This window comes from Apteryx mantelli, chromosome 36, assembly GCF_036417845.1.
Source record: "Apteryx mantelli isolate bAptMan1 chromosome 36, bAptMan1.hap1, whole genome shotgun sequence".
Taxonomy (NCBI): domain Eukaryota; kingdom Metazoa; phylum Chordata; class Aves; order Apterygiformes; family Apterygidae; genus Apteryx; species Apteryx mantelli.
Genome location: NC_090013.1, coordinates 1,107,287 through 1,130,542, shown reverse-complemented (window position 1 = coordinate 1,130,542; position 23,256 = coordinate 1,107,287). Strand labels below are relative to the sequence as shown.

The 23,256-nt window shown below is 66.5% G+C and overlaps 3 protein-coding genes across 3 annotated transcripts; 2 read left to right on the top strand and 1 right to left on the bottom strand.

Moving 5' to 3' along the window:
• Positions 1 to 1,743: 1,743 nt before the first annotated feature.
• Positions 1,744 to 6,693, bottom strand: PGLYRP2 (peptidoglycan recognition protein 2). The gene is made up of 4 exons (XM_067314681.1): positions 6,629 to 6,693; positions 3,416 to 4,255; positions 2,181 to 2,391; positions 1,744 to 2,083 (listed from the first exon to the last, which is right to left on the bottom strand). Exons 1-4 carry the CDS (start codon positions 6,690 to 6,692, stop codon positions 1,744 to 1,746), a joined length of 1,455 nt encoding a protein of 484 aa, XP_067170782.1. The 5' UTR covers position 6,693.
• A 2,171-nt stretch (positions 6,694 to 8,864) lies between these two features.
• On the top strand, positions 8,865 to 14,574 carry CYP4F22 (cytochrome P450 family 4 subfamily F member 22). Its single transcript, XM_067314582.1, has 12 exons — positions 8,865 to 9,078; positions 9,964 to 10,108; positions 10,405 to 10,458; positions 10,539 to 10,666; positions 11,353 to 11,474; positions 12,139 to 12,406; positions 12,894 to 12,960; positions 13,046 to 13,175; positions 13,253 to 13,386; positions 13,467 to 13,531; positions 13,805 to 13,887; positions 14,244 to 14,574. The coding sequence occupies exons 1-12, from the start codon at positions 8,905 to 8,907 to the stop codon at positions 14,473 to 14,475; spliced, it is 1,602 nt and encodes a 533-aa protein (XP_067170683.1). The 5' UTR covers positions 8,865 to 8,904; the 3' UTR covers positions 14,476 to 14,574.
• A 951-nt stretch (positions 14,575 to 15,525) lies between these two features.
• On the top strand, positions 15,526 to 22,969 carry MCOLN1 (mucolipin TRP cation channel 1). Its single transcript, XM_067314581.1, has 14 exons — positions 15,526 to 15,571; positions 15,699 to 15,898; positions 17,943 to 18,110; positions 18,196 to 18,355; positions 18,458 to 18,545; positions 19,306 to 19,402; positions 19,497 to 19,596; positions 19,740 to 19,846; positions 20,009 to 20,158; positions 20,370 to 20,471; positions 20,750 to 20,872; positions 21,150 to 21,356; positions 21,455 to 21,585; positions 21,980 to 22,969. The coding sequence occupies exons 1-14, from the start codon at positions 15,556 to 15,558 to the stop codon at positions 22,014 to 22,016; spliced, it is 1,686 nt and encodes a 561-aa protein (XP_067170682.1). The 5' UTR covers positions 15,526 to 15,555; the 3' UTR covers positions 22,017 to 22,969.
• Positions 22,970 to 23,256: the final 287 nt, after the last annotated feature.

Sequence of the window (23,256 nt, the reverse complement as noted above, 5' to 3'; positions counted from 1 at the left end):
GGCCCCTGCCCCACGCCGAACCGGTCTCTCCGCGTGGCCCCGCCAGGGCGCGGCGGCACCGGGGCTTGGCGACACCGGGGTGCGGTGGCCCCGGCGTAGGGTGACACCGGGGGCGGGTGGTGGCCTGCAGCCGCCCTGGCCCCGGGTGCAGGCGGGCGCCGGAGATGCTTCCGTTGGCGCCGCCGCCGCCACGCTTCCCCCCCGGCACCGCCGCTGCCGCGTTTCCTCCCGCCACCTGCTCCTTCCGACGCAAGGCCCTGGTGATGGGCGCCCCCCCCCCACCCGAGGGTGCACGTGTGGGTGCAGTTGGGGGGGGGGGGAGCAGGTTGCACCCCAAGGCCACCTCATGGTGACACCACCCCCATCTCCGGGCCTGTCCCCGGGGGTGGAAGTGAGCCGGGTGCCACCGCGGCAGCACCCAAATTGGGGATCCCGGCACCCAAGCACCGAGCCGGGGTGGGCGCCCAGGCCTTGGGGTGGGGGGGTGCAGCGGTGCCAGCGCTTTCGGGGGCTCCCTTCACCCCCGGTGTCACCTCCCCGTCCCCCCAAGGCGTCCTTGCACCCGGTGCTCCCCAGCAACCCCCCCCCCCACCCCGTCCTCCGGGTGCACCCGTCGGCGGAGCATCACCCCGAGGTGCCACCCGCTGCCGTGTTCCCCCCCCCCCCCCGCCCCGGGAGGTACCTCGGCCGCTCGCTGCCTGCCGCGGCACCCGGGCTCGGGCCGCCCCGGTTCCTGCCGCGGCTTCCCCATGTGACCAGGCAGGAGTTTCAGGCACACCCTCACCTCCGCCTCTGCACCCGCCGATGTTTTTTCCGCGCGCTCGGGCGGGCCGGCTCGCACGCACTGCCGCCGTGTGCTCAGGTCGGTGGGTGTCAGTAGGTTTCAGAGTGAACGGGCGGCGGGGAAAGGAGCGCCCGGGCCTCACGGCGTTGGGGAAGGGGGTTGTGTGAACGGGGACGTGGCTCGCGGCAACGTGAGGGTGCCGTGTGCGCGCGTGCTTAAACACACACGCACACGTGTGCACACACATGAACGTGTGCATGGACATACATACACGTGCAGTGTGCACATGTGTGCACACACGTGAACGTGCACATGGGCACAAATGCACACACAGGCGGGCACAAATGTGCACACACACACACGCGTGCACAGACGCTGCCGCGCGTGCACACACCCCCTTACACGCGTGCACATACGTGTGCAAACACACATGCCACGGAGCACCGAGCCCAGCAGCTGGGAGCAGGCCTGGACGCCTGGGTCCCTCGCTTAATCCTCTCCCACAACCGCACGGAGGCGGCGCCCACCCCCACCCCGTGCCTCAGTTTCCCCCAGGGCTCTCCCAAGCCGCTGTCCTGGCACCGGTTTTATTGCCGGGAGTTTTCCAGCCCTTTGGCCGCTCCGGGTTCAGGACAGCTCCGGCGTCCATCCGGGCTGGTGCCCATCAAGCCGGGGTCCATCCAGGCCGGGATCCATCAGGTCAGGACCCATCCAGACCACGATACGTCCAGGCTGGCACCCATCAAGCCAAGATCCATCCGGACTAGGATCCATGCGGGCCAGCATCCATCCCAGCCGGCATCCGTGTGGCCGATCCTCACTGCGAAGCAAAGAAGCCACGGTCGGTCCTGGCACGCCGCATCCCCATCCCACCGTCCCCAAATCCTCAGCTCCCGCAGCGCTCAGCTCGGGCTGCCATCATTAGGCTTCAGAGTGAACGGGTGCTGAACTTGCCATCATTAGGTTTCAGAGTGAACGGGCGCCGAACTCGCCGCGCCGCTCGCCTGGAAACCCCGCCAGGTCTCGATCTCGCGGAAGAGCGAGTCGCCGGGACATTCGGTGCGCCCCATCTGCCGGTGACCCCGCAGGGCGTAGTCGGGCCGCAGGCGGCCGGCCCGCACGGCGCAGGGCAGGAAGGCGTCGCGCACCAGGGCCAGGGCGTGGGCGTCGGGCGGGCTGGCCGTGTAGTCGCCCACGTAGCCCACGCCGTAGCCGCGGCGGTTGTAGCCGCGCGTGTGGGCGCCCACCCAGCGCCAACCCCGGCCCTCGTAGAGGTACCCGTCGGAGCCCACCACGAAGCTGCGGGAGGTGGCGGCGTTAAAACCGGGTGGGTGCCACCACCGCGGAGGAGACCCCCCACCCATCCCGGGGGGACCCCCGGCACCTTGGGACTCGCCTGTAGCCGATGTCGTCCCAGCCGCGGGCGTCCTGGTGGAAGCGCTGCATGGCGCGCATGGCACCGGCGCAGGCGGCGAAGGTGCGGCACGGGGCGCCCGGCTCGTAGGTGTGGTGGATGTAGACGAAGGGCAGCGGTGGCTTCAGGGCGCTCGGGGTGCCCCGGTAGGGACGGGCGCCCCACATGCACCGCGGCACCACGGCCGGGCACTCTGCGGGGGGTGGGGGGGGGGACACGCGGGAGAGGGTGGCGGGAGCGCCGCGAGCCGCCCGGGAGACCCTTGGGATTGGGGACGCCTTTTGGGGACGCGTGGAGATGTGGCCGGGGACCCGCTTGGGGACACGGCAGGGCCTGTCTAGGGGACGCTGGTGTCTGGGGACCCCCTGTCCAGGGGACATGGTGGTGTCTCTCTAGGGGACGCGTTGGTGTCCAGCCAGGGGACGTGTTGGTGCCCAGGGACCCTCTGTCTAGGGGACACAGCGGTGCCTGTGTAGGGGACACGGTGGTGTCTATCCAGGGGACCTCCTGATGTCCATCCAGGGGACATCCCAGTGTCCATCTAGGGGACCCCCCGGTGTCTGTCAGTCAGGGGACACCCCGGTGTCCATCTAGGGGACATCCTGAGGTCCATCTAGGGGACATCCCAATGTCTGTCAGTCAGGGGACACCCCGATGTCCATCCAAGGGACATCCCAATCTCCATCCAAGGGACACCCCCAATGTCCGTCAGTCAGGGGACACCCTGGTGTCCATCTAGAAGATATTCTGATGTCCATCCAGGGGACATACCAGTGTCCATCCAGGGGACACCACAGTGTCCATCAGTCAGGGGACACCCTGGTGTCCATCTAGAGGACATCCTGATGTCCATCCTGGGGACATACCAGTGTCCATCCAGGGGACACCACAGTGTCCATCAGTCAGGGGACACCCTGCTGTCCATCCAAGGGACACCCCGATGTCCATCAGTCAGGGGACACCCTGGTGTCCATCTAGAGGACATCTGGAGGTCCATCCAGGGGACATCCCAGTGTCCATCTAGGGGACACCCCGATGTCCATCAATCCCAGACCACGTGGCACCGATCGCTGCCCGGAGCTCGACTCCCCGCCAGCAGCACCAGCTCCCGGGTGTCCCCAGGGCGTCCCACGCACCCACCCAAGCGGGTTCCCCGATGCCACCCCAGCACCCTGCACCCGCTCCTCCACCCCGGCGGCCCCGCGCCGCCTCCCTACCTACGTAGGCGTCCATGAAGTCCCGCGCTGCCCGGCGAGCCACGGCCGCCACCTCCTCGTCCCCCACGTCCTCCAGGAGGGACCGGGTGGCCGGCAGCACCCGCAGCAGGCGCAAGGCGGCCGCCACCTCCTCCTCCAGCTTCTCCGGCGCCGTGCGGGCGCCGAAGCGCCCGCGCCGAAAGCTGCTGGGCGCCCGCTCGCCCGCCGCGCCGGCGTAGTAGTAGCTCCGGAGCAGGACGGCGAGCGGCGCCGGCTCCTCGGCCAGGCGGGCGCCCAGCAGCACCCCGTCCATCGCCCCGTTGGCCACGGCGTCGGGGACGGGCGAGGGAGGACCCGCCAGGGTGAAGACCTGCGGGTCCTCCACGTCGTCCCAGCACCCGTCGGGCCCCAGGGTGGCCCGGCTGCCGTTGGCGCGGGCCAGCAGGTAGGAGGTGCCCAAGGCTTCGGCCAGGGTGACGGCGTAGAGCGGGTCCACGGGCGCCGGGGTGGCCGCGGTGGCGGGTGCCGGCGTCGCGGCGCGCTTGAGCCCGACCTCGAGGCCGGCGAGCAGAGGGGCCACGGCCACGGTGGAGCCGTCGGGCGCCAGCACCACGCCGCGCTCGGGGGCCTCGGGGTGCAGGAGCTCGGCGAGGAGCGCCCGCTGCTCCGGGTCCAGGGCTGGCGGGACACCCGGTGGGACACCCGGTGGGACGCCCAGCACGGCGCGCAGCAGCGGGGTGCCGCCGCCGCCCAGCGCCCGCCCCAGCTCCGGTGCGCCGCCGGCCAAGTCCTCCGTGGCGTTGGTGGCCTCCAGGGCTTCCACGATCTGCACCAGCGTGTCCATGTGGCGCGGGAGGTGACCTGGAATGAGGGAAGGTGCCCGGAGCAAGGTGGGTGCATCCGGAGCAAGGTGCACCCGGAGCAAGGGGAAGGCACCCAGAGCAAGGTGGGTGCACCTGGAGCAAGGTGCACCCGGAGTAAGGCAAATGCACCCGGAGCAAGGCAAGAGTACCTGGAGCAAGGTGGGTGCACCCAGAGCAAGGTGGGTGCACCCAGAGCAAGGTGGGTGCACCCGGAGCAAGGTGGGTGCACCCAGAGCAAGGTGGGTGCACCTGGAGCAAGGCAAATGCACCCAGAGCAAGGTGGGTGCACCCGGAGCAAGGCAAGAGCACCTGGAGCAAAGTGGGTGCACCCAGAGCAAGGTGGGTGCACCTGGAGCAAGGTGGGTGCACCCGGAGCAAGGTAAATGCACCCAGAGCAAGGTGGGTGCACCTGGAGCAAGGTGGGTGCACCCGGAGCAAGGTGGGTGCACCCGGAGCAAGGTGGGTGCACCCGGAGCAAGGTAAATGCACCCAGAGCAAGGCGAATGCACCCAGATCAAGGCGAATGTACCTGGAGCAAGGCGAATGCCCCCGGAGCAAGGTGGGTGCACCCAGAGCAAGGCGAACGTACCTGGAGCAAGGCAAGAGCACCCGGAGCAAGGTGGGTGCACCCGGAGCAAGGTAAATGCACCCGGAGCAAGGCGGGTGCACCCAGATCAAGGCGAATGCACCCAGATCAAGGCGAAAGCACCCGGAGCAAGGCAAGAGCACCCGGAGCAAGGCAAGAGCACCCGGAGCAAGGTGGGTGCACCCGGAGCAAGGTGGGTGCACCCGGAGCAAGGTGGGTGCACCCGGAGCAAGGTAAATGCACCCAGAGCAAGGTGGGTGCACCCAGATCAAGGCGAAAGCACCCGGAGCAAGGTAAATGCACCCGGAGCAAGGCGGGTGCACCCGGAGCAAGGCGGGTGCACCCGGAGCAAGGCGGGTGCACCCGGAGCAAGGCAAGAGCACCCGGAGCAAGGTGGATGCACCCAGAGCAAGGTGGGTGCACCCGGAGGAAGGTGGGTGCACCCGGAGCAAGGCAAATGCACCCGGAGCAATGTAAATACACCCAAACCAGGCCGAGCGCGCTCCGGAGCCCGTCCGCACGACCGGAGCGAGGCGAACGCACCCGACGCCGGATGCCGGACAAACGCGTGCGGAGCACCGCGAAGGCGCCCGGAGCGAAACAACTTCATCCAAAGCCGGATAAACGTGTCCGGAGCAAGACGAACGAGCCCGGAGCAAGCGCAAAAATGTCTGGAGGGAGGCAAAGGCTTCCAAAACAAGGTAAAAACCCCCGGAGCAAAGCGAACGTGCCCAGAGCAAGGGGAACACATCCCGAAAAACAACGTACGTGCCAGGAACAAGGTAAACGGGATGGGAGCAAGGTAAACAGGATCGGAGCCAAAAGAAGGGGCTTGGAGCCAAATAAAATGGGATCGGAGCAAAATAAAACAGGATTGTAGCAAAATAGAGTGGGATTGGAGCAAAATAAAACGGGATCAGTGCGAAATAACCAGGATTGGAGCAAGATAATCAGGATCGGAGCAAGATAAAATGGGATCGGAGTAAGATAAATGGGATCAGATCAAAATAAAGTGGGATTGGAGCAAAATAAAACAGGATCGTAGCAAAATAAAGTGGGATTGGAGCAAAATAAAACAGGATCAGTGCGAAATAACCAGGATTGGAGCAAGATAATCAGGATCGGAGCAAGATAAAATGGGATCGGAGTAAGATAAACGGGATCAGATCAAAATAAAGAGGGATCAGAGCAAAATAAACGGGATCAGAGCAAAATAAAATGGGATTGAAGCAAAATAACTGTGATTGGAGCAAGATAATCAGGATTGGAGCAAGATAAAATGGGATCAGATCAAAATAAAGTGGGATCGGAGCAAGATAAAACAGGATTGGAGCAAGATAAATGGGATCGGAGCAAGACAAGCGGGCTCGGAGCAGGCGACCGTGCGCACGGCATCGGCACGGTGGGTCCCGGCGACCTCCCGGCCGCGGCCCCGAACACCGGCCCCGATCCGGGTGCAAATTCCACCTCCGATTTCCCGCAAATGGGGGGAAAAAAGTGGCCGGAGGTGCCTGGGATAAAGCGAACCGTGGGGAAACAGTGGGAATTTTTGGAAGTGCCAGGCTATGGGCGGGAGAAAGCGTCCAGCCAGCACACGGACATGCTAAGGACACGCTAAGGACACGCTAAGGACATGCGTGATGCAGCCATGCCGTGTTCAGGGGCACCTGCCAGTGCCACCGGGATTGAGCGCGGCCAGGACACGGGATTCGGAGACGGCAGGCGCCATGACACGCGTGACATGGCGTGACGTGGCGTGACGTGGCGGGACGTGGCGTGCCGTACCTGTCGCAGGCGGGGTGCAGAGGCTCAGCAGCAGGACGAGACACCGCACGCGTGTCGGCAGCATGTCGTCGCGGCCGGCGCCAGCACACGCGTGCCGGGGGGGGACGCCGGACTTTGTCCCCTCCCCGGCGGCGCGGACGTCACCGGAGCGAGGCCTCGGCGCGGGGGGGGGTGGGTGGCACTCGTGGCTGCGTGTGCAAGGCGGCGTGCACGCAGGCGTGTGCGTGGCGTGTGCGACGGAGCTTGCAACGTGGCTCCGTGTGGAATGTGCACGGATGGGGTGTGTGTGCATGCGTGTGCACGTGTGTGCATGTATGCACGTGTGTGCATGTATGCACGTGCATGTGCATGTATGCACGTGCGCGTGCATGCACAGGGATGCGTGTGCATGCATGGGGTGTGCATGTGCAAGCATGGGGACACGTGTGCACGCACGGGGTGTGCATGTGCACGAGCGTGCACAGGGGGTGTGCGCACACGCATGTGCGCAGGAACGCAGGTGCACATGCACGCGTGTGCGCGGGGTGCATGTGCGTGCACACGGGGTGTGTGCGCATGTACACGCATGGGGTGCACGTGTGCACACGCCGTGTGCACGGGTGTACACGCATGTGCGCGCACAGGGACGTGCGTGTGTGTGTGTGCCCATTTGCATGTGTGTGCGTGCGCACGGCTTGGCACACGCGTGTGCACGCACAGTGGCGTGTGCGCGCATACAGGACCCGTGTGCGTGCACAGGGGTGCGCGTTCGCGTGCACGGGCGTGTGTGTCCGTGCACACGGGCGCACGCACCCGCGTGTGCATGCACAGGCACCCGCCTCCGTGCACGTGGGTGTGTGTGCATGCACACGCGTGTGCGTGTCCGTGCAGAGGCGTCCGTGCGCGTGCACACGCGTGTGCGTCCGCCCCGCTCCCAGCCCGGCTCCTTCCCGGCTATCGCAACTCCCGCACGACTGGTTAAACTGGGTCCCCTGCAGGGGCGGGGCTAACGTGGGGGCGTGGCTTCTCCCGGCCCCGCCTCTCCAGCAGGGAGCCCTGGGTGGCCCCCGCCCCCACCCCGGGGTGCCTTCTCCAGCGGCTCGTAAGGGTTGTGCTCCCTCTCCTGGAGGTTGCTGGTGGGGTGGCACCGTGCCGTGGGTGGCCCAGCACCCACGGGTGGGGTGAGGGGGCTGCACCGCGCCGTGGGTGGCCCAGCACCCACAGGTGGGGTGACGGGGCTGCACCGCGCCATGGGTGGCCCAGCGCCCAGGACACGCTGCCAGGATGCGTGTTGGGGACCAAAGCTTCTAGGACACGTGTTGGGGCATGATGCCACCAGGAGACATGTTAGGTGGGACAAGGCCACCAGGACACATGTTGAGGGGGGAGGTGTCACCAGGACGTGTTTTGGGAGGGACAAGACCACCAAGACACGTGTTGGGGGGGTGATACCATGAAGACACATGTTGGGGGGGACAAGACCCCCACGACATGTGTTGGGGGGGTGATGCCACCAAGATACGTGTTTTGGGGACAAGACGACCAGGGCACACATTGAGGGGGGACAAGACCACCAAGACATGTGTTGGGGGGCCATGCCATGAAGACACATGTTGGGGGGGTGATACCACCAGGACACGTGTTGGGGGGTCAATACCATGAAGACATGTGCTGGGGGGGACAAGACCACCATGACATGCGTTGGAGGGGTGATGCCACCAGGACACATGTTGTGGGGGGGCAAGACCATGAAGACACGTGTTGGGGGGCAATATCATGAAGACACGTGTTGGGGGGACGATGCCACCAGGACCCGTGTTGGGGGAGGTGATAGCATGAAGACACATGTTGGGGGGGACAAGACCACCACGACACGTGTTGGGGGGCAATATCATGAAGACACATGTTGAGGGGGGGTGATACCACCAAGATACATTTTGGGGGGGACAAGACCACTAGGACACACACTGGGGGGGGACAAGACCACCACGACGTGTTGAGGGGGTGATACCACCAGGACACGTGTTGGAGGGGGGTCAATACCGTGAAGACACGTGTTTGGAGGGGCGATAGGATGGAGACACATGTTGGAGGAGGTGCCACCGCCACCAAAACACGGGTCCAACCACCGCCGCCAGCACACGTGACCGTGGCACCTCCCCGGGAACGTCCACACGCCCACACCCGACCTTGCCACCGCGGCGCAAAGTCCATCACCGGTCACGTGTGAGCGTGGGGTGCGGGGGTGGGGGGGGAGGACCGGAGCTGCCCGTGGCCGTGGTTGGAGGTGCGCGGTCATGCCGTGGCCGGCGTGGGTAGCCCCGGCCCTGCTCCTCGCCGCCGTGGCCCTGCTCTTCGGCGGGCTGCGGCGCGCGGCGGTGGCCGGGCGCCGGGTCCACGGCGCGTGGCACCACCTGCGCCGCTTCCCCCGTCCGCCCTGGCGCAACTGGCTGCTGGGCCACATGGGCATGGTAAGAGCACGCGTGTCACCTGCCGTGGGGCGCCCGGAGGGTGGGGGGGGGGCCGTTTCGGGTGCCCATCGCTGCGGTGAGTGCGTTGGGGCTCAGCTTGCTGTGGCAACGCCTCCCCCCCACCCCACCAAAGCCACTGGGGTGGGGAAGGAGCCCACGTGGCCAAGCTGTGGGAGATGGCCTCCAGGGTGAGGTGGCCATGGGGGGGGTGGTGGCCCACGGACCCCACAGCAGAGCCACAGCACCCCCCCACCGCGGGTCTGGCGTCGGAAGGGTGGTTTGGGTGTCCTGGCTGGATGTGTTGCGGCACCAGGATCCAGCCGTGGGCACGTGATGCAGCCGTGGACCCTGTATCCCATCCGTGGACACGTGTCCCTTCCATGGACCCCTTGTCCCATCCGTGGACACCCGTCCCATCCACAGACCCCATGTCGCACCCATGGACCCCATGTCACATCCATGGACCCATATCCCAACCATGGGCATGTGTCCCATCAATGGACCTCATGCCCCATCTGTGCACGTGTCCCGTCTGTGGACACATGTCCCACCTGTGGACACGTGTCCCTTCCAAGGACATGTGCCACATCCATGGACACATGTCCCATCCATGGACAGGTGTCCCATCCATGGACCTGTGTCCCATATATGGACCCCGTGCCCCATCTATAGACACGTGTCCAGTCCATGGACACGTGTCCCATCTATGGACATGTGTCCCAACCATGGTCCCTATGCCCAATCCATGGACACGTGCCCCATCTGCCTACACGTGTCCCATCCATGGATGTGTGAGCATGTCCCCAAAACCAGCCTCGAACCCCAAGTGTGTCCCCAAGGTGGCCATGAACCCACGACCTTGGCCAACCTGTGCCCATGCTGCAGGCAAAGAGCACGGAGGAAGGCCTGCAGAACGTGGACAACTTGGTGGGGCAATACCACCACTGCTGCGTCTGGTGGATCGCACCGTGGCAGCCCGTCCTTCGCCTCTTCCACCCTGACACCCTCCGGCCCGTGCTCCTGGCCTCAGGTAGCCTCGGGGTGCTCCTGTCCCCCTCGTTCCCCCCAGGCTGGGGTGGTCTCCAGGCCACCCACACATGGATGGGGCTCTTCCAGCATCCCCCAGCTGGCCCATGTCCCACCCCGGGGTCTGGGGACTCGGGGCCGGAGGACGGATGCTCTCGTGGCACAGGGCGCTGCAGTGCGGGGGGACGGTGGCATCACGGGGTGGTCCTCAGTCCTGCACCGAGGGTCCCCGGGGCACCCAAAGCGTCCCCCACGGTCGGCCCGGCGAGCACCCAAACACCCGGCTTTGCTCTCTCGCAGCCTTCGTCGCCCCCAAGGACAAGCTCTTCTACGGCTTCCTCAAGCCTTGGCTGGGTGAGTGGGGACGGGCGGGTGGCGTCGGCGGCGCGGTGGCACCCGCGGGTGCCCGCCTGGACGCGGGTCTCTCGCCGCAGGGGACGGGCTGCTGCTGAGCCACGGGCGCAAGTGGGCCTGGCACCGGCGCCTGCTGACGCCGGCTTTTCACCCCGACACCCTCAAGTCCTACGTGGGCATCTTCAACCGGAGCACGGAGATCATGCACGTGAGGTTCCTCGGCACGCGGTGCCCCCGCGCGGACCCCGACCTGCACCCAGACCCCGCGCCCGGACCCTGACCCACACCTGGACCCCAACCCGCACCTGGACCCCGAACTGCACCCCCTGCCCTGCACCCGGACCTTGCCCTGCACCCGCTGCCCCACACATGGACCCTGCACATGGACCTCAACCTGCACCCAGACCCTGACCTGCACCCGCTGCCCCGCACCCAGACCCTGACCCACACCCGGACCCTGCTCCCCAACCCTCACCTGTGCCCAGACCCCAACCTGCACCTGGACCCCGACCTGCACCCACTGCCCCACACCTGGACCCCAACCCACACCGGGACCCCAACTCACACTGGGACCCAGCACCTGGACTTCAACCTGCACCCACTTCCCTGCACCTGGACCCCAACTCACACCCAGACCTCGACCCACACTGGGACCCCAACCAGGACTTGGACTTCAACCTCTACCCACTTCCCCACACCCACACCCCAACCCACACCCAGATCCTGACCCACACTGGGACCCCAACCAGCACCTGGACTTCAACCTGCACCTACTTCCCTGCACCCGGACCCCAACTCACACCCAGACCCTGACCCACACCCAGACCCCAACCAGGACCTGGACTTCAACCTCCACCCACTTCCCCACACCCAGACCCTGTCCCGCACCCGCAGGCCAAGTGGTGGCAGGAGGCGGCGGGGGCACCGGTGGTGCTGGACATCTTCGAGCCCCTGGCCCTGCTCACCCTCGACACCCTCCAGAAATGCATCTTCAGCCACGACAGCCACTGCCAGGAGTGAGCGTCGCCAGGGGCCCCAGGTCCCCCCGCGTCCACCCCGGTCCCCTCGGGTCCCCCCCTGGGTCCTCACACCCACGGTCCTGCAGCCAGGTCCCCCCTGCCCCAGCTGGGTCCCCACCGATGTCCCCCCTTGCCCTGGCTCAGTCCTCCACTGGGGTCTCCCCCATCCTGGGGTCCCCCCTTGTCCCATCTTGGTCCACACCAGGGTGTCCCCCAGGCATTGCACCCATCAAGGTCCCCCCTTAAGCCAGCTCTGTCCCCTGCCAGTGTCCCCCCTGCCCCAGCTGGGGTCCCTCTCGGGTCCTCCCCAACACGGTCCCCCCTTTACTCTGGGTCTGTCCCTCACTAGGGTCCCCCTGGTGCCAGCTCAGTCCCCACCAGGGTCCCCCCACCCCAACTCTGCCCTTTCCAGCCTCCCCCTCTTGCTCCTGGAGGTCCCCCTCGCCTCTGTCCCCACCAGTGTCCCCCAACACCCCAGCTCTGTCCCCACCTGGTTCCCCCTGCGGTGTCAGACCCAGCCTGGCCCATCGTATCCTTGCAAGCAGAAGAACTACCCCATGTCCCCACGGCAGCCTGACACCGACTAGGAGGTGTCCGGGCTGAGGGGACGCATCCGGTGGCCCGCGGCACCCGTCCCCAGCAGTGACCCCGTGTCCCGCAGGCGGCCCAGCAAGTACATCGCGGCCATCCTGGAGCTGAGCGCCTTGGTGGTGCGGCGCCAGCAGCGGCTGCTCCATCACCCGGACTGGCTCTACCGCCTCTCGGCCGACGGCCGCCACTTCGCCCGCGCCTGCGCCGCCGTGCACGGCTTCACCGCCGCCGTGGTGCAGCACCGGCGCCGGGAACTCGAGCGCCTGGGCCACCAGGCCTGGCTGGAGGGCCACCAGGGCCGGAGCATGGACTTCATCGACCTCCTGCTGCTCGCCAAGGTAGCGCCGGGACAGGGACAGGGACGGTGTGGCCACAGGGAAGGTTGGCCATAGGGTGGTGGCCATGGGGGGGGTTGGCCATGAGGAAGGCTGGCCATTGGGTGGTGGCCATGGTGGGGAGTAATGGCCATGGGAAGGGGTAGGCCATAGGGTGGTGGCTGTGGGCGATGGTGGTGGCCATGGGGATGCTGGTGGCCGTGGGGAGAATGGGTCATAGGGTGGTGGCTTTGGGAGACAGTGGTGGCCATGGGGGGAGTTGGCCATGGGGAAGGTTGGCCATAGGGTGGTGGCCATGGGAGACAGTGGTGGCCATGGGGGGAGTTGGCCATGGGGAAGGTTGGCCATAGGGTGGTGGCCATGGGAGACAGTGGTGGCCATGGAGAAGTTGGCCATGGGGAAGGTTGGCCGCAGGGTGGTGGCCATGGGCAGACTTGGCCATAGAGTGGTGGCCACATGTGGCCCCTCCACTGCCACGCTCCCTTTGCAGGACGAGGACGGCAGGGACCTGTCGGACGAGGACATCTCAGCTGAGGCCGACACATTCATGTTCGAGGGTGAGGGGGTCCTGGGGTGCCACAGTGGGGTGGGTGGTGGGTGCTCAGAGCCGGGGGTCCCCGTGCTCACCCCTTGTCCCTGCAGGCCACGACACCACAGCCAGCGGCCTGGCGTGGCTGCTCTACAACCTGGCCTGCCACCCCCACCACCAAGAGCGGTGCCGCCAAGAGGTCCGGGAGCTCCTCAAGGACAGAGAGGTGGAGGAGATCGAATGGTGAGAGACCCGCTGTGGCCCCCACCCCCAATTTAAGGATGCCAGGGCCACCGTCCCTCACACCGTGGTCCCCGCAGGGAGGATCTGTCCCACCTGCCCTTCACCACCATGTGCATCAAGGAGAGCCTCCGGCTGCACCCGCCGGTCACCGCCGTGTCGCGGCGCTGCACCAAGGACATCGCGCTACATGACGGCCACGTCATCCCCAGCGGTACGGCTCGCCCACGTGGCCCCCCGCGGCCTCGTCCCTCCTGTCCCCCGTCCCTAACGTGGCCGTTTCTGTCCCACCAGGGACCACCTGCCTGCTGAGCATCTACGGGACACACCACAACCCGTCCATCTGGCCCGAGCCCCAGGTAGACCCCCGGTGACCCGGCCTTGGTGGCACTGCCACAGGACCCACCAGGGAACGATCATGGGGTTGTTGGGCACCCCAAGGTGGCAGCGTCCCTGTCACTGTGGGCTGGGGCCATGTGTCGCCGTCCCGGTACAGACATGTTGACCCCATGCCACGTGGCACTGTGCTGGCATGGACATGTCCCCCTGGGCCATGCGTGGCTGTCCTGGCACAGACACGTCCCCTGTGCCACGTGTCCCCCACTGATGTGATGGCGTCCGTGTTGCCCCAGGTCTTCGACCCGCTGCGGTTCAGCCCGGAGAACACGCAGGGACAGTCCCCGCTGGCCTTCGTCCCCTTCTCTGCTGGGCCCAGGTAAGCCCCATGGGGGGGGACACGTGTGTCCCCATGTCCCCTCCCGGGCACGCGCGTGGGGGGGGTTAGTCATCCCTGCACCGAGCTGGGGCGTCACGAAGGCCACACTGGCCCCATCCCCGCGTTTCCATGAGGCTCCGCCATCCACCGCGTCACCCCGTGGCCTGCTGTCCCATGTCACCTGCCGTGGCCACCACCACGAGTGCCCCAACCCCTCTGGGCGGCCACCAACGCAGCCCATGAACGGGGGCGTCCGGCTGAGCTTAGAGAGGGCTCAGACACGGCGGGGTCCGCGAGCGTCCCCGGCGTGGCGGCGGCGTGACGCGGCAGTGACGCGGGGACGCGGGTGGCCGCAGGAACTGCATCGGGCGGAGCTTCGCCATGGCCGAGATGAAGGTGGTGGCGGCGCTGACGCTGCGGCGCTTCGCCCTGCGCCCGGCCGAGCGCCGCCCGGCGCGCCGCAAGCCCGAGCTCGTCCTGCGCCCCGAGGGCGGCCTCCGCCTGCTGCTCGAGCCGCTGGCCGAGGCGCCGTGGCCAGGCCGCGGGGGCCCCGGCGTGGGCGCCACCGCGGCGGGGACGGGCGAATAAAAAGGTCGGCACGGTGGCATCCGGTGGCTGTGGTGGCGCGGCGTGGCATTGCCGTCGCCGTGGCGTGGGGCAGCGGGGGGGAAACGGCGGTGGGGCCACATGGTGCTGCCCGGGAATGGACGCGTCCCCACGGGCCACGTCCTGGCGTGGACGTGTTCCCCTGGGCCACATGGTGCCGTCTGGATGTGGAAGCGTCCCCCTGGGCCACCTGGCAACGTCCTGGTGTGGACATGTCCCCCTGGGCCACACGGTGTCATCCCGGCATGGACGCGTCCCTGTGGGCCACACGTCACCATCTGGGCATGGACATGTCCCCCTAGGCCACGTGACACCATTCGGGCATGGACATGTCCTCCTAGGCCATGTGACACCATCCGGGCATGGACATGTCCCCCTAGGCCACGTGACACCGTTCGGGCATGGACATGTCCCCCTAGGCCACGTGACACCATCTGGGCATGGACATGTCCTCCTAGGCTACACGGCACCGTCCAGGCAAGGACATGTCCCCCCAGGCCACACATTGCTGCCATGGCCTGGTCACAGCTCCTGTCCCAGGTGTCACCATCCCATCATGGCCATGTCCCCTGGGCCAGGTGTCACCATCCCTGCATGGACATGTCCCCATGGTCCACACGTCCTCCTCCCGTCACGGCCACATCCCCTGGGCTCCGTGTCACCTGCCCTGGGGGGGGTGATGGCAGTGGCGGCCATGATGTTCACGGGGGGGGGAGGGGGGAGAAGGGGACAAGGGCAGGGGTCGGAGGGCGCAGAGGGGTCACGGCGCTGCAGCCCCCACAATGCACCGCGCCCGGCGGGCGCCAGGGAGCAGCGGGGGCCGCGGAGGGGGGGGCGGGGCGCCAGTGTCACGTGCTGCGAGGGGGCGGGGCGGGGGCGTCTGGGGCCGGAGGGGGCAGGGGCGGGGCGTCAGGCGCCTGGAGGGGGTAGGGGCGGGGCGTCAGGCTCCCGGAGGGGGCGTGGCTTCAAAAACGGGGCGGGGCAGGGGGCGTCAGGCGCCGGGCGGGGCGGGCGCTTCCGGTCACGTGAGGAGGTTGTTTGAAGCCGCGGTGCGGCGGCGCCATGGCTGCCGCGGCCGGTGAGCGGGTCCCGGGGGAGGCGAGGGGAGCGGCGGGGCCGGGGCCGGGAGGGGGGGGACCGGCCCGAACCCCCCTTCTCCCGGCCGAGGCCCCCGGTCGCCGCCGGTAACGGGCTCCCCTTCGCAGAGACGGAGCGGCTGCTGGGCCGCGGCCCCGGCTACGGCACGGTGGAGCCGCCGGCCGAGGAGGAGGAGGAGGAGGAGGAAGAGCTGCGCCGCCGCCTCAAGTACTTCTTCATGAGCCCCTGCGACAAGTACCGCGCCCGCGGGCGGCGGCCCGTCAAGCTGGGGCTGCAGCTCGCCAAGATCCTCCTCGTCACCGTGCAGGTACCGGCGGCACCGGGGGGCGCCGGGGGGGCTGTCTTGAGCTTGGGGACACTGGGCATAGGGACATGGGGACACTATGGAGCACAGGGACACCAGGGCTTGGGGACACTGGGGAGCACTGGGGCATGGTGACACTGGGATGTGAGGACACTGGGAGCACTGGGCATAGGGACACGGGGACACCGTGGAGCACAGCGTCAACAGGGCATGGGGACACTGGGGAGCACTGGACACCGGGCATAGGGATATGGGGACACCATGGAGCACTGGGACACCAGGGCTTGTGGACACTGGGGAGCACTGGGGCATGGTGACACTGGGGCACTGGGCATAGGGACATGGGGACACTGGGGAGCTTGGGGGCCCTGGGCATGGTGACACTGGGGTGCGAGGACACTGGGAGCACTGGGCATAGGGACACGGGGACACCGTGGAGCACAGCGTCAACAGGGCATGGGGACACTGGGGAGCACTGGGGCACAGGGACATAGGGGCATGAGGACACTGAGGCATGGGGACATGGCATTGGGGAGCACAGGGACACCAGGGCTTGTGGACACTGGGGAGCACTGGGCATGGGGACAGTGGGGCACTGAGCACGGGGGACATGGGGGCACCAGGGAGCTCGAGGACACCAGGGCAGGGGGGCACCAGGGCACAGGGACAGTGGGGAGCACTGGGCATGGGGACACCTGGGAGCACCAGCCTGGGGGACACTTGAGCATGGGGACACCAGGGTGGGGAGTAGAGGGACGCTGGAGCGTGGGGGGACACTTGAGCACGGGGACACCGGGGACCCTGTGGGGGGACACTGGGAAGCACAGGGCATGGGGACACTGAGGCACTTGGGGGGGGGGTCTCTTGAGCATGGGGACACTGGGGGGGGGCGTCCCTGGGACACGGAGGGGGGCCCTGGGTGTAGGGACGGTAGGGGATGGGGGGGGACATGGGGACGGATGGGGACATGGGGCCTGGTGGCCCATCAGGGTGTGAAGTGGGTGTCACTGGTCATGGGGGGGGGCTTGGGCATGGGGACATTTGGGGGGGAGTCCTGGGTATGGGGACACTATGGGGACACTGGGGCAGGGGGCATCACTGGGAACTGGGACTCCTGGGGGGGGGAGGGGACACTGGAGAGCATTAGGGGACTGGGTGGGGGGCTTGGGGACATGGAGAGGGGGACCTGGGTGCTGGAGGGGGGGGTGGCTCTGGGTGTGGGGACATATCTGGGGGGGGTAAAACTTTAGACACAAGCACTTTGGGGGGGGCCCTGAGCGCAGGAGGGGACCTCTGGGGTGGTCACCGGCCTGGGGACAAGGCAGGGGACACGAGGAGGGTGGCAAATCCTCGGGGTGGGCGTCTGGGTGCTGATGTGGGCCTTGGGCGCTGGGGGGGGGGGGGCAAAAAAGCAGGGAGCCGGGAGAAAGGTGAATCCTGCTCCCCGCGTTCGGAGCAGAGCCGCTCTCGGATAGGAGCCGGGCTCCGTCCCGGGCAGGGCTGGTGGGGTGGAAAATTATCCGAGGGGGGGAAAAAAGCGACCTGGCCGCGCTCGGTCCCGTCACGAGGTTTGGAGGAAGCTGCCGGCGCGTGATCCTCTCCTGGCGCAGAGAATTGGGGAGGGAGGGCGAAATCCTGGTGAAAGGGAAGCGCCCGCTTGGCCGGAGGGACGGCACCGTCCTTGGCGGCTTCCTCCGAGGCTGTGGGGGGAAGGAAACGGCGCTCGGATTTGGAAGGAGAGCGGCAGATAGTAGGGAAATGCCTCGTTTAAGAGCCACGCTGGGGCTTATCCGTCCCCTGGCTGGAGCAGGGCAGCGCTGACTGTGGAAAAAGCTTCATCCAGACGCTTTTTTGGCCGGCAAAGCTCCCGCAAAAGAATTGCAGCAGCATAAGGATAAGGGGAAACCCCAAAAGAAAGGAAGAGGATCAGCAGCATCTGCTCCGCTGGTCGTATCCCAGTGGAAAAGCTGCTTGGCCATGCCAGGGAAATGCGAGGAGACGGTTTCCGCCCCATCCACGGGGAAATCTTAGTCCCGCTCTCCCTCAGCTCATCCTCTTCGGGCTCAGCAACCAGATGGTGGTGACCTTCAAGGAGGAGAACACCATCGCCTTCAAGCACCTCTTCCTCAAGGACTACGTGGACGGCTCGGACGACTCGTACGCCGTCTACACGCAGCGCGAGCTCTACGAGCGCGTCTTCTACGCCGTGGAGAAGGTGAGGGCCGCGGGCGGATGGGGAAAAGCCGGGGGGGGGGAAACGTCCCGGCGTCCGGCCGCTGAGGGCGTCTCCTCTCCTCCAGTACCTGGCCGTTCCCAACGAGACCATCGGGCGCTACGCCTACGTGCGGGGCGAGCACGGGGCCAACCGCTCGGCCCTCATGCTGTGCCAGCAGTTCTACCGCAAGGGACGCATCGACCCGGCCAACGACACCTTCAACATCGACCCCAAAATCGTCACCGGTGGGTGCTCGAGGTCACGGTGGGGTGTTTTGTGGGAGTATTTCCTCCTTCCCGGGCTCTTGAGGGGCCGAGGGTTCTCCTGAAGGTGCTTCTCTGCCGCAGATTGTCTGGGAGTGGAGCCCCAGGAGCCGCAGCCTCTGCCGCCGGAGCTGGACCGCAGCTACAGGAACTTCACCCTCAAATTTCACAAGTAATCGCCGTGGCCTCTTCCGTAGCCTTTTCCGTAGAGTCCGGGTCCTCTGCAGCTCCCCCACCCCGGCCGCGGGGCCATCGGAGCAGGGATCCCCGTGCAGGGAGTTTCTCGCGCTAACAGCTTTCGCCCCGGCCGCTTTTCGGAGTGGAAAAGCATCCGTTAGCATCAAAACTGCTCGCGGGCCGGAGACGGATTCCAGCTGGTGCCGAGAGGGATGTGAAACTGGTCGCGCGAGACGCAGCCGCTCTCCGGCTCCCCAAAACTTGGTGCCGCCACAGGGCATCGCCACAGCTCCGCTTCCCCTTCTCCTTTCCGGTGGCGGTGCCAGGCAGAGAGATGCGACGTGGCTCGCGGTTGCTTCCTCCAGAGGCTCCGGCTGCGAAACACTGGTGCCTCTGAGCTCGGAGATCCCCCTTGCTGGGCTTAAACCGGAGCTGTGTCCTGCTTTCTGAGGAAGGATTGGGGTTTTGGGGGGGGGGTTTCCTTTCCACCTCCCCATTTTTCCATTAGGGAGTAGATCCCCCTTTATTTCCCCTTGTGGGACACATTTCCTGGCCGGGAGCTTCCACTGCCTCCAGTCTCTCCACCTCCCTCTTCAACTTGGGATCTGGATAGGACCCAGGCGCCTCTCCAGCATGGAGAAAGGAGGTCGATAACTCCCGCTGTTCTGCCGGCGGGGTGGTGGGGGCTGCGCGGGTTGACCCCCGCCCTGGACAAGCCCTGGGAAGGAGCGTTCACCGGCGTCCCCCTCCCGCAGGCTCATCAACGTCACCATCCAGTTCAAGCTGAAGGCCATCAACATCCAGACCATCATCAACAACGAGATCCCCGACTGCTACACCTTCACCATCACCGTGAGTGCACGGCGGTGATCGGCGCGGTGGAGGGGGGCAGAGCCGAGGCGTCGGGGAGCCGCCGGGCAGGTTTTCGACTGTTCCCTTCTCCCAGATCACCTTCGACAACAAGGCTCACAGCGGCCGGGTGAAAATCCGCCTCGACAACCGGGCTGACATCAAGGAGTGCAAGGACCCCAGTGTCTTCGGCCGAGGTAGGGTGTCACGAGGGTGTGGGTCCAGCCCGAGCGCGGCGTTTGTTCCCTAGCGGGTGCTGCGCACTGGGCGAGGGCTCCGGATGTGCCCTGGGAACCCACGGCGTCGCTCGCTGAGAAGATCCCCCCGGGCGTCTTGGCAGGTGACAACTCCTTCCGGCTCTTCTTCGATGTCATTGTGCTCCTCGTGTGCTCGCTCTCCTTCATCCTCTGCGCCCGCTCCATCATCCGGGGCCTCATGCTGCAGCACGTGAGTGACGGGCAGAGCGGGAGCGGGCTGGTCTTGAGCTGCGGCAGGGCCACCGCGTTTCAGAGGTGGCCCCGGGCGTTGAGTCGAGGTTGCGGCTCCCCCTTTGGGCGAGCGAGACTTAACGGCTGTGCCTAGAGGAGCCGGTTTCTTCCCCGCGCGCAGGAGTTCAGCCGGTTCTTCCGGCACCGCTACAACCAGAGCGTGTGCCTCTCGGACCGCATGGAGTTCCTCAACGGCTGGTACATCCTGCTGGTGGTGAGCGACGTCCTCACCGTGCTGGGGACCATCATGAAGATCGGCATCGAGTCCAAGGTGCGGGGACGGCGGTGGGGCACGGCGGATGCCGGACACGCCGGGGCTGCTGGCCCCGAGGGCCCTCCCGCCACAGGGAGGGACGTTTGCTTGCCCGCCGTGGTGGCCCACTAGCCCGTGGCTGGCTATGGAGGGGTGGCAAGGGCCACCTGAGGCACCAGCGGGGGCTGAGGGACCGTGGCTCAGGCCCGTGCCACCTCTGTCCCCGCAGAACTTTGCCAGCTATGATGTCTGCAGCATCCTCCTGGGCACCTCCACGCTGCTGGTCTGGGTCGGGGTCATCCGCTACCTCACCTTCTTCCAGAAGTACAACGTGAGTGGCCTTGGGGACACATTGTGTCCTGCTTGAGCTCAGGGGACAGTTTCTAGGGTGGGAATGGCCTGCCACCGAACATAGAGATGCCCAGGTGGGTTCAGGGCCACCCCACCACTGCAGCACCTTGGGGCTCCCAGCCTGCTCTTCTGAGGACCTCGGAGTCACACGAGGTGTTTCCACCACACATCCTCACTGGGGTTGTCCCCCTCCCCTCCCTCCGACACCCTCCGCGGAGGGAGGACGGCGGGTTAATCCCGACTCCGTTCTTCTGCCAGATCCTCATCGTCACGCTGCGGGTGGCCCTGCCCAACGTCATCCGCTTCTGCTGCTGCGTGGCCGTCATCTACCTGGGCTACTGCTTCTGCGGCTGGATCGTGCTGGGCCCGTATCACGTCAAGGTGCTGCTCCTGGGCTCCTCGGATGGGGTTTGCCCCCCCTCCGGGGGCCGCTCCTGCCTCGGGACGGTTCCCTCTCCTGATTTGGGAGGAGATGGGAGCTGGGCTGGTTCCCGTCTTGGCTCCTTGGGTTGGATGAGGCCCCAGTTCTTGCTCCTTGCGGAGCACCGAGGTGGTTTGTGGGGTGTTGAGGAGCGCTTGACCACCGAGGGAGGGCTGGGAATTTCCCTGGGGACTATCGGGAAAGGACGGAGATGACCTCAATCGCCTCCCGTCCCAGTTCCGCTCCCTCTCCATGGTGTCCGAGTGCCTCTTCTCCCTCATCAACGGCGACGACATGTTCGTGACCTTCGCCGAGATGCAGCAGAACAGCTACCTGGTGTGGCTCTTCAGCCAGATCTACCTGTACACCTTCATCAGCCTCTTCATCTACATGGTGCTCAGCCTCTTCATCGCCCTCATCACCGGCTCCTACGAGACCATCAAGGTGAGGCCGCAGGGGGTGAAGGGATTCAATCCCGGAGCCGAAATCGCTCGCTTCCGGAGCGCGATCCGGCCCTGAACGTCCCCGGTGTGTCCCCGCAGCACCAGTGCGAGGGCGAGACGCCCGTCTCGCAGCTCCACGCCTTCATCGCCGAGTGCAAGGACAGCCCCAAGTCGGGCAAGTACCGCCGCGAGAGCACCGCGTCCTGCTCCGTCTTCTGCTGCTGCGAGAGGTGGGCGCCTTTTCCGGGAGCCGCCGTGCATCCGCTCGGGAGCCGCCCGGGCTCCGCCGCCCCCGTTAACCGCACTTTTCCCTCCCGCGTGCCCAAAAGAAGATGATTTAGGGTTGTTTTGCTGCTGGTTCCTCTCGTTACGGGACGGTCCCACTCCGATCGTGGACTTCCAGCCCTCCCGTTGGCACCCTGAAGCGGCTCTGCGCCCACGGGGACCCTCTGGGGGCTCCAGGATTCGCCCTGGGTGCCGGCTTCCCCCTTTGACCATCCTGTTTGGTTTCGGGGGGGGGTTGGGACTGTCCCGTCGGAGCAGGGCTGAGCCGAAACCTCCTTCTCCCAATGGATCCAAGATAGATAGATAGATATAATTTTTTTTCCTTGGCTTTTCCCACAGGGCTTCTCTGCCGGACAACGTGCTGCTCGTGAACTGAGGGATGCCGGCCTGGCCGCACGGACTCCTTCCGGCTCCGCAGATGCCGGGGCCGCTCTCTCCGCACACCCTTTTATTTATTTTAACGTCAGCTTTTAGCGGCGCCGGAGCTCAGCACCCCCCACCACGGGGGGATGGGGTGAGATGGCGCCCGCGTTATCCGGGGCAGATCTCAAAGCGCCGGCAATCCGGGATGGTTGCGGCTCCCCCCCTCCTTTTCCCGCGATGGATGTGGTGGCTCCGTGCTCCGGCACCCAAAACGCAGCCCCTGGGCTCGGACCCTGGGTCCTGCTGGGGGGGGGGGGGGGGCCTCATTCTCGGGGCTCCCTTGGTGCCTCCAGAGTCGCTGCCGGAGCCCGGAGCAGAGCCGGGGCGAGAGCGAAATGGCTTCCTCCAGGGTCACTCCCGGCGGGGAGCTGAAGGGCGCTTTGTTCCCCCTCCGCTCTCGGCCCCGTGCCGGGTGCGGGCTGGCACCTCCCGCTCCCCGCGTGGCCCCGGATGGTGCTGGTGGCTCTGTGTTTTGGCTCGGGCGAACGCCGAGGCTGTTTACACGCGGACGGGTGAAGGGCAGGTTTTGTAACCGCCGGAGCAGCTGTTTGCCGCTGGAGCGGGGCCAGTGGCTGTCCGGCCTCTTCCTCCTCCTCCTCCCAGCGGAGGAAAGGGGCGGCTGAGCCAGCACCAGGCTCTTGGGCCGGATTCGTCCCCGCCGCAGGGTGTTCGCTGCTCTGTTTCCTCCAATCCTGCCTTTCACTCCTGAACTGAGTTGTGCCTGGTCTCAGCTGTGGCGCTGCAGGTGAGGCCCCTTCGCCCCAGCCCTCGGTCACCGTTTTGGGGCCCTGTCGAGGAGGAAGATGGGGCCGGATGGCACCGCCAGGCCCTAGTAGGGTGCCCTGTAGGGTGCCCCTACCTAGGTGCCGGGCTGCGCTGGGCGAATAAAGTATCCTGGGAGGAAAAGCGGCTCTTTGTTTTTTTGGGGTGTTGCCCCAGCCCCCTGTGGGGTGGGTGGAGGGTGCGGTGGGTGCCGGCACCTCAGGGTGTCTGTGGGGCAGGGGCTGGATGGTGGGTGCTGTCACCCTGGGAGGCACCAGGGTGCTGGGTGCTGTCACCCCATGGGGTGAGAGCCTGGCTGTGGGTGCTGCTGCCCATGGGGCACTGATGGGTGCTGTCCCCCCGTGGGGCAGGAACTTGGTGGGTGCTGTCGCCCGTGGGTGCCCCTCCTCGCCCCCCCCCCCCCGCCTTGG

Bases quoted from the DNA above. Each gene is read 5' to 3' on its own strand.
- PGLYRP2 (XM_067314681.1), bottom strand. From the start codon at position 6,692: ATGCTGCCGACACGCGTGCGGTGTCTCGTCCTGCTGCTGAGCCTCTGC. The intron at 2,392-3,415 runs GTAGGGAGGCGG...CACCCCCCGCAG, and splicing joins CTTCATGGACGCCTACGTAG to AGTGCCCGGCCGTGGTGCCG. The intron at 2,084-2,180 runs GCGAGTCCCAAG...CACCTCCCGCAG, and splicing joins TGGGACGACATCGGCTACAG to CTTCGTGGTGGGCTCCGACG.
- CYP4F22 (XM_067314582.1), top strand. From the start codon at position 8,905: ATGCCGTGGCCGGCGTGGGTAGCCCCGGCCCTGCTCCTCGCCGCCGTG. The intron at 12,961-13,045 runs GTGAGGGGGTCC...TTGTCCCTGCAG, and splicing joins CGACACATTCATGTTCGAGG to GCCACGACACCACAGCCAGC. The intron at 13,176-13,252 runs GTGAGAGACCCG...TGGTCCCCGCAG, and splicing joins GAGGTGGAGGAGATCGAATG to GGAGGATCTGTCCCACCTGC.
- MCOLN1 (XM_067314581.1), top strand. The intron at 18,356-18,457 runs GTGGGTGCTCGA...TCTCTGCCGCAG, and splicing joins CGACCCCAAAATCGTCACCG to ATTGTCTGGGAGTGGAGCCC. The intron at 20,873-21,149 runs GTGCTGCTCCTG...CTCCCGTCCCAG, and splicing joins TGGGCCCGTATCACGTCAAG to TTCCGCTCCCTCTCCATGGT.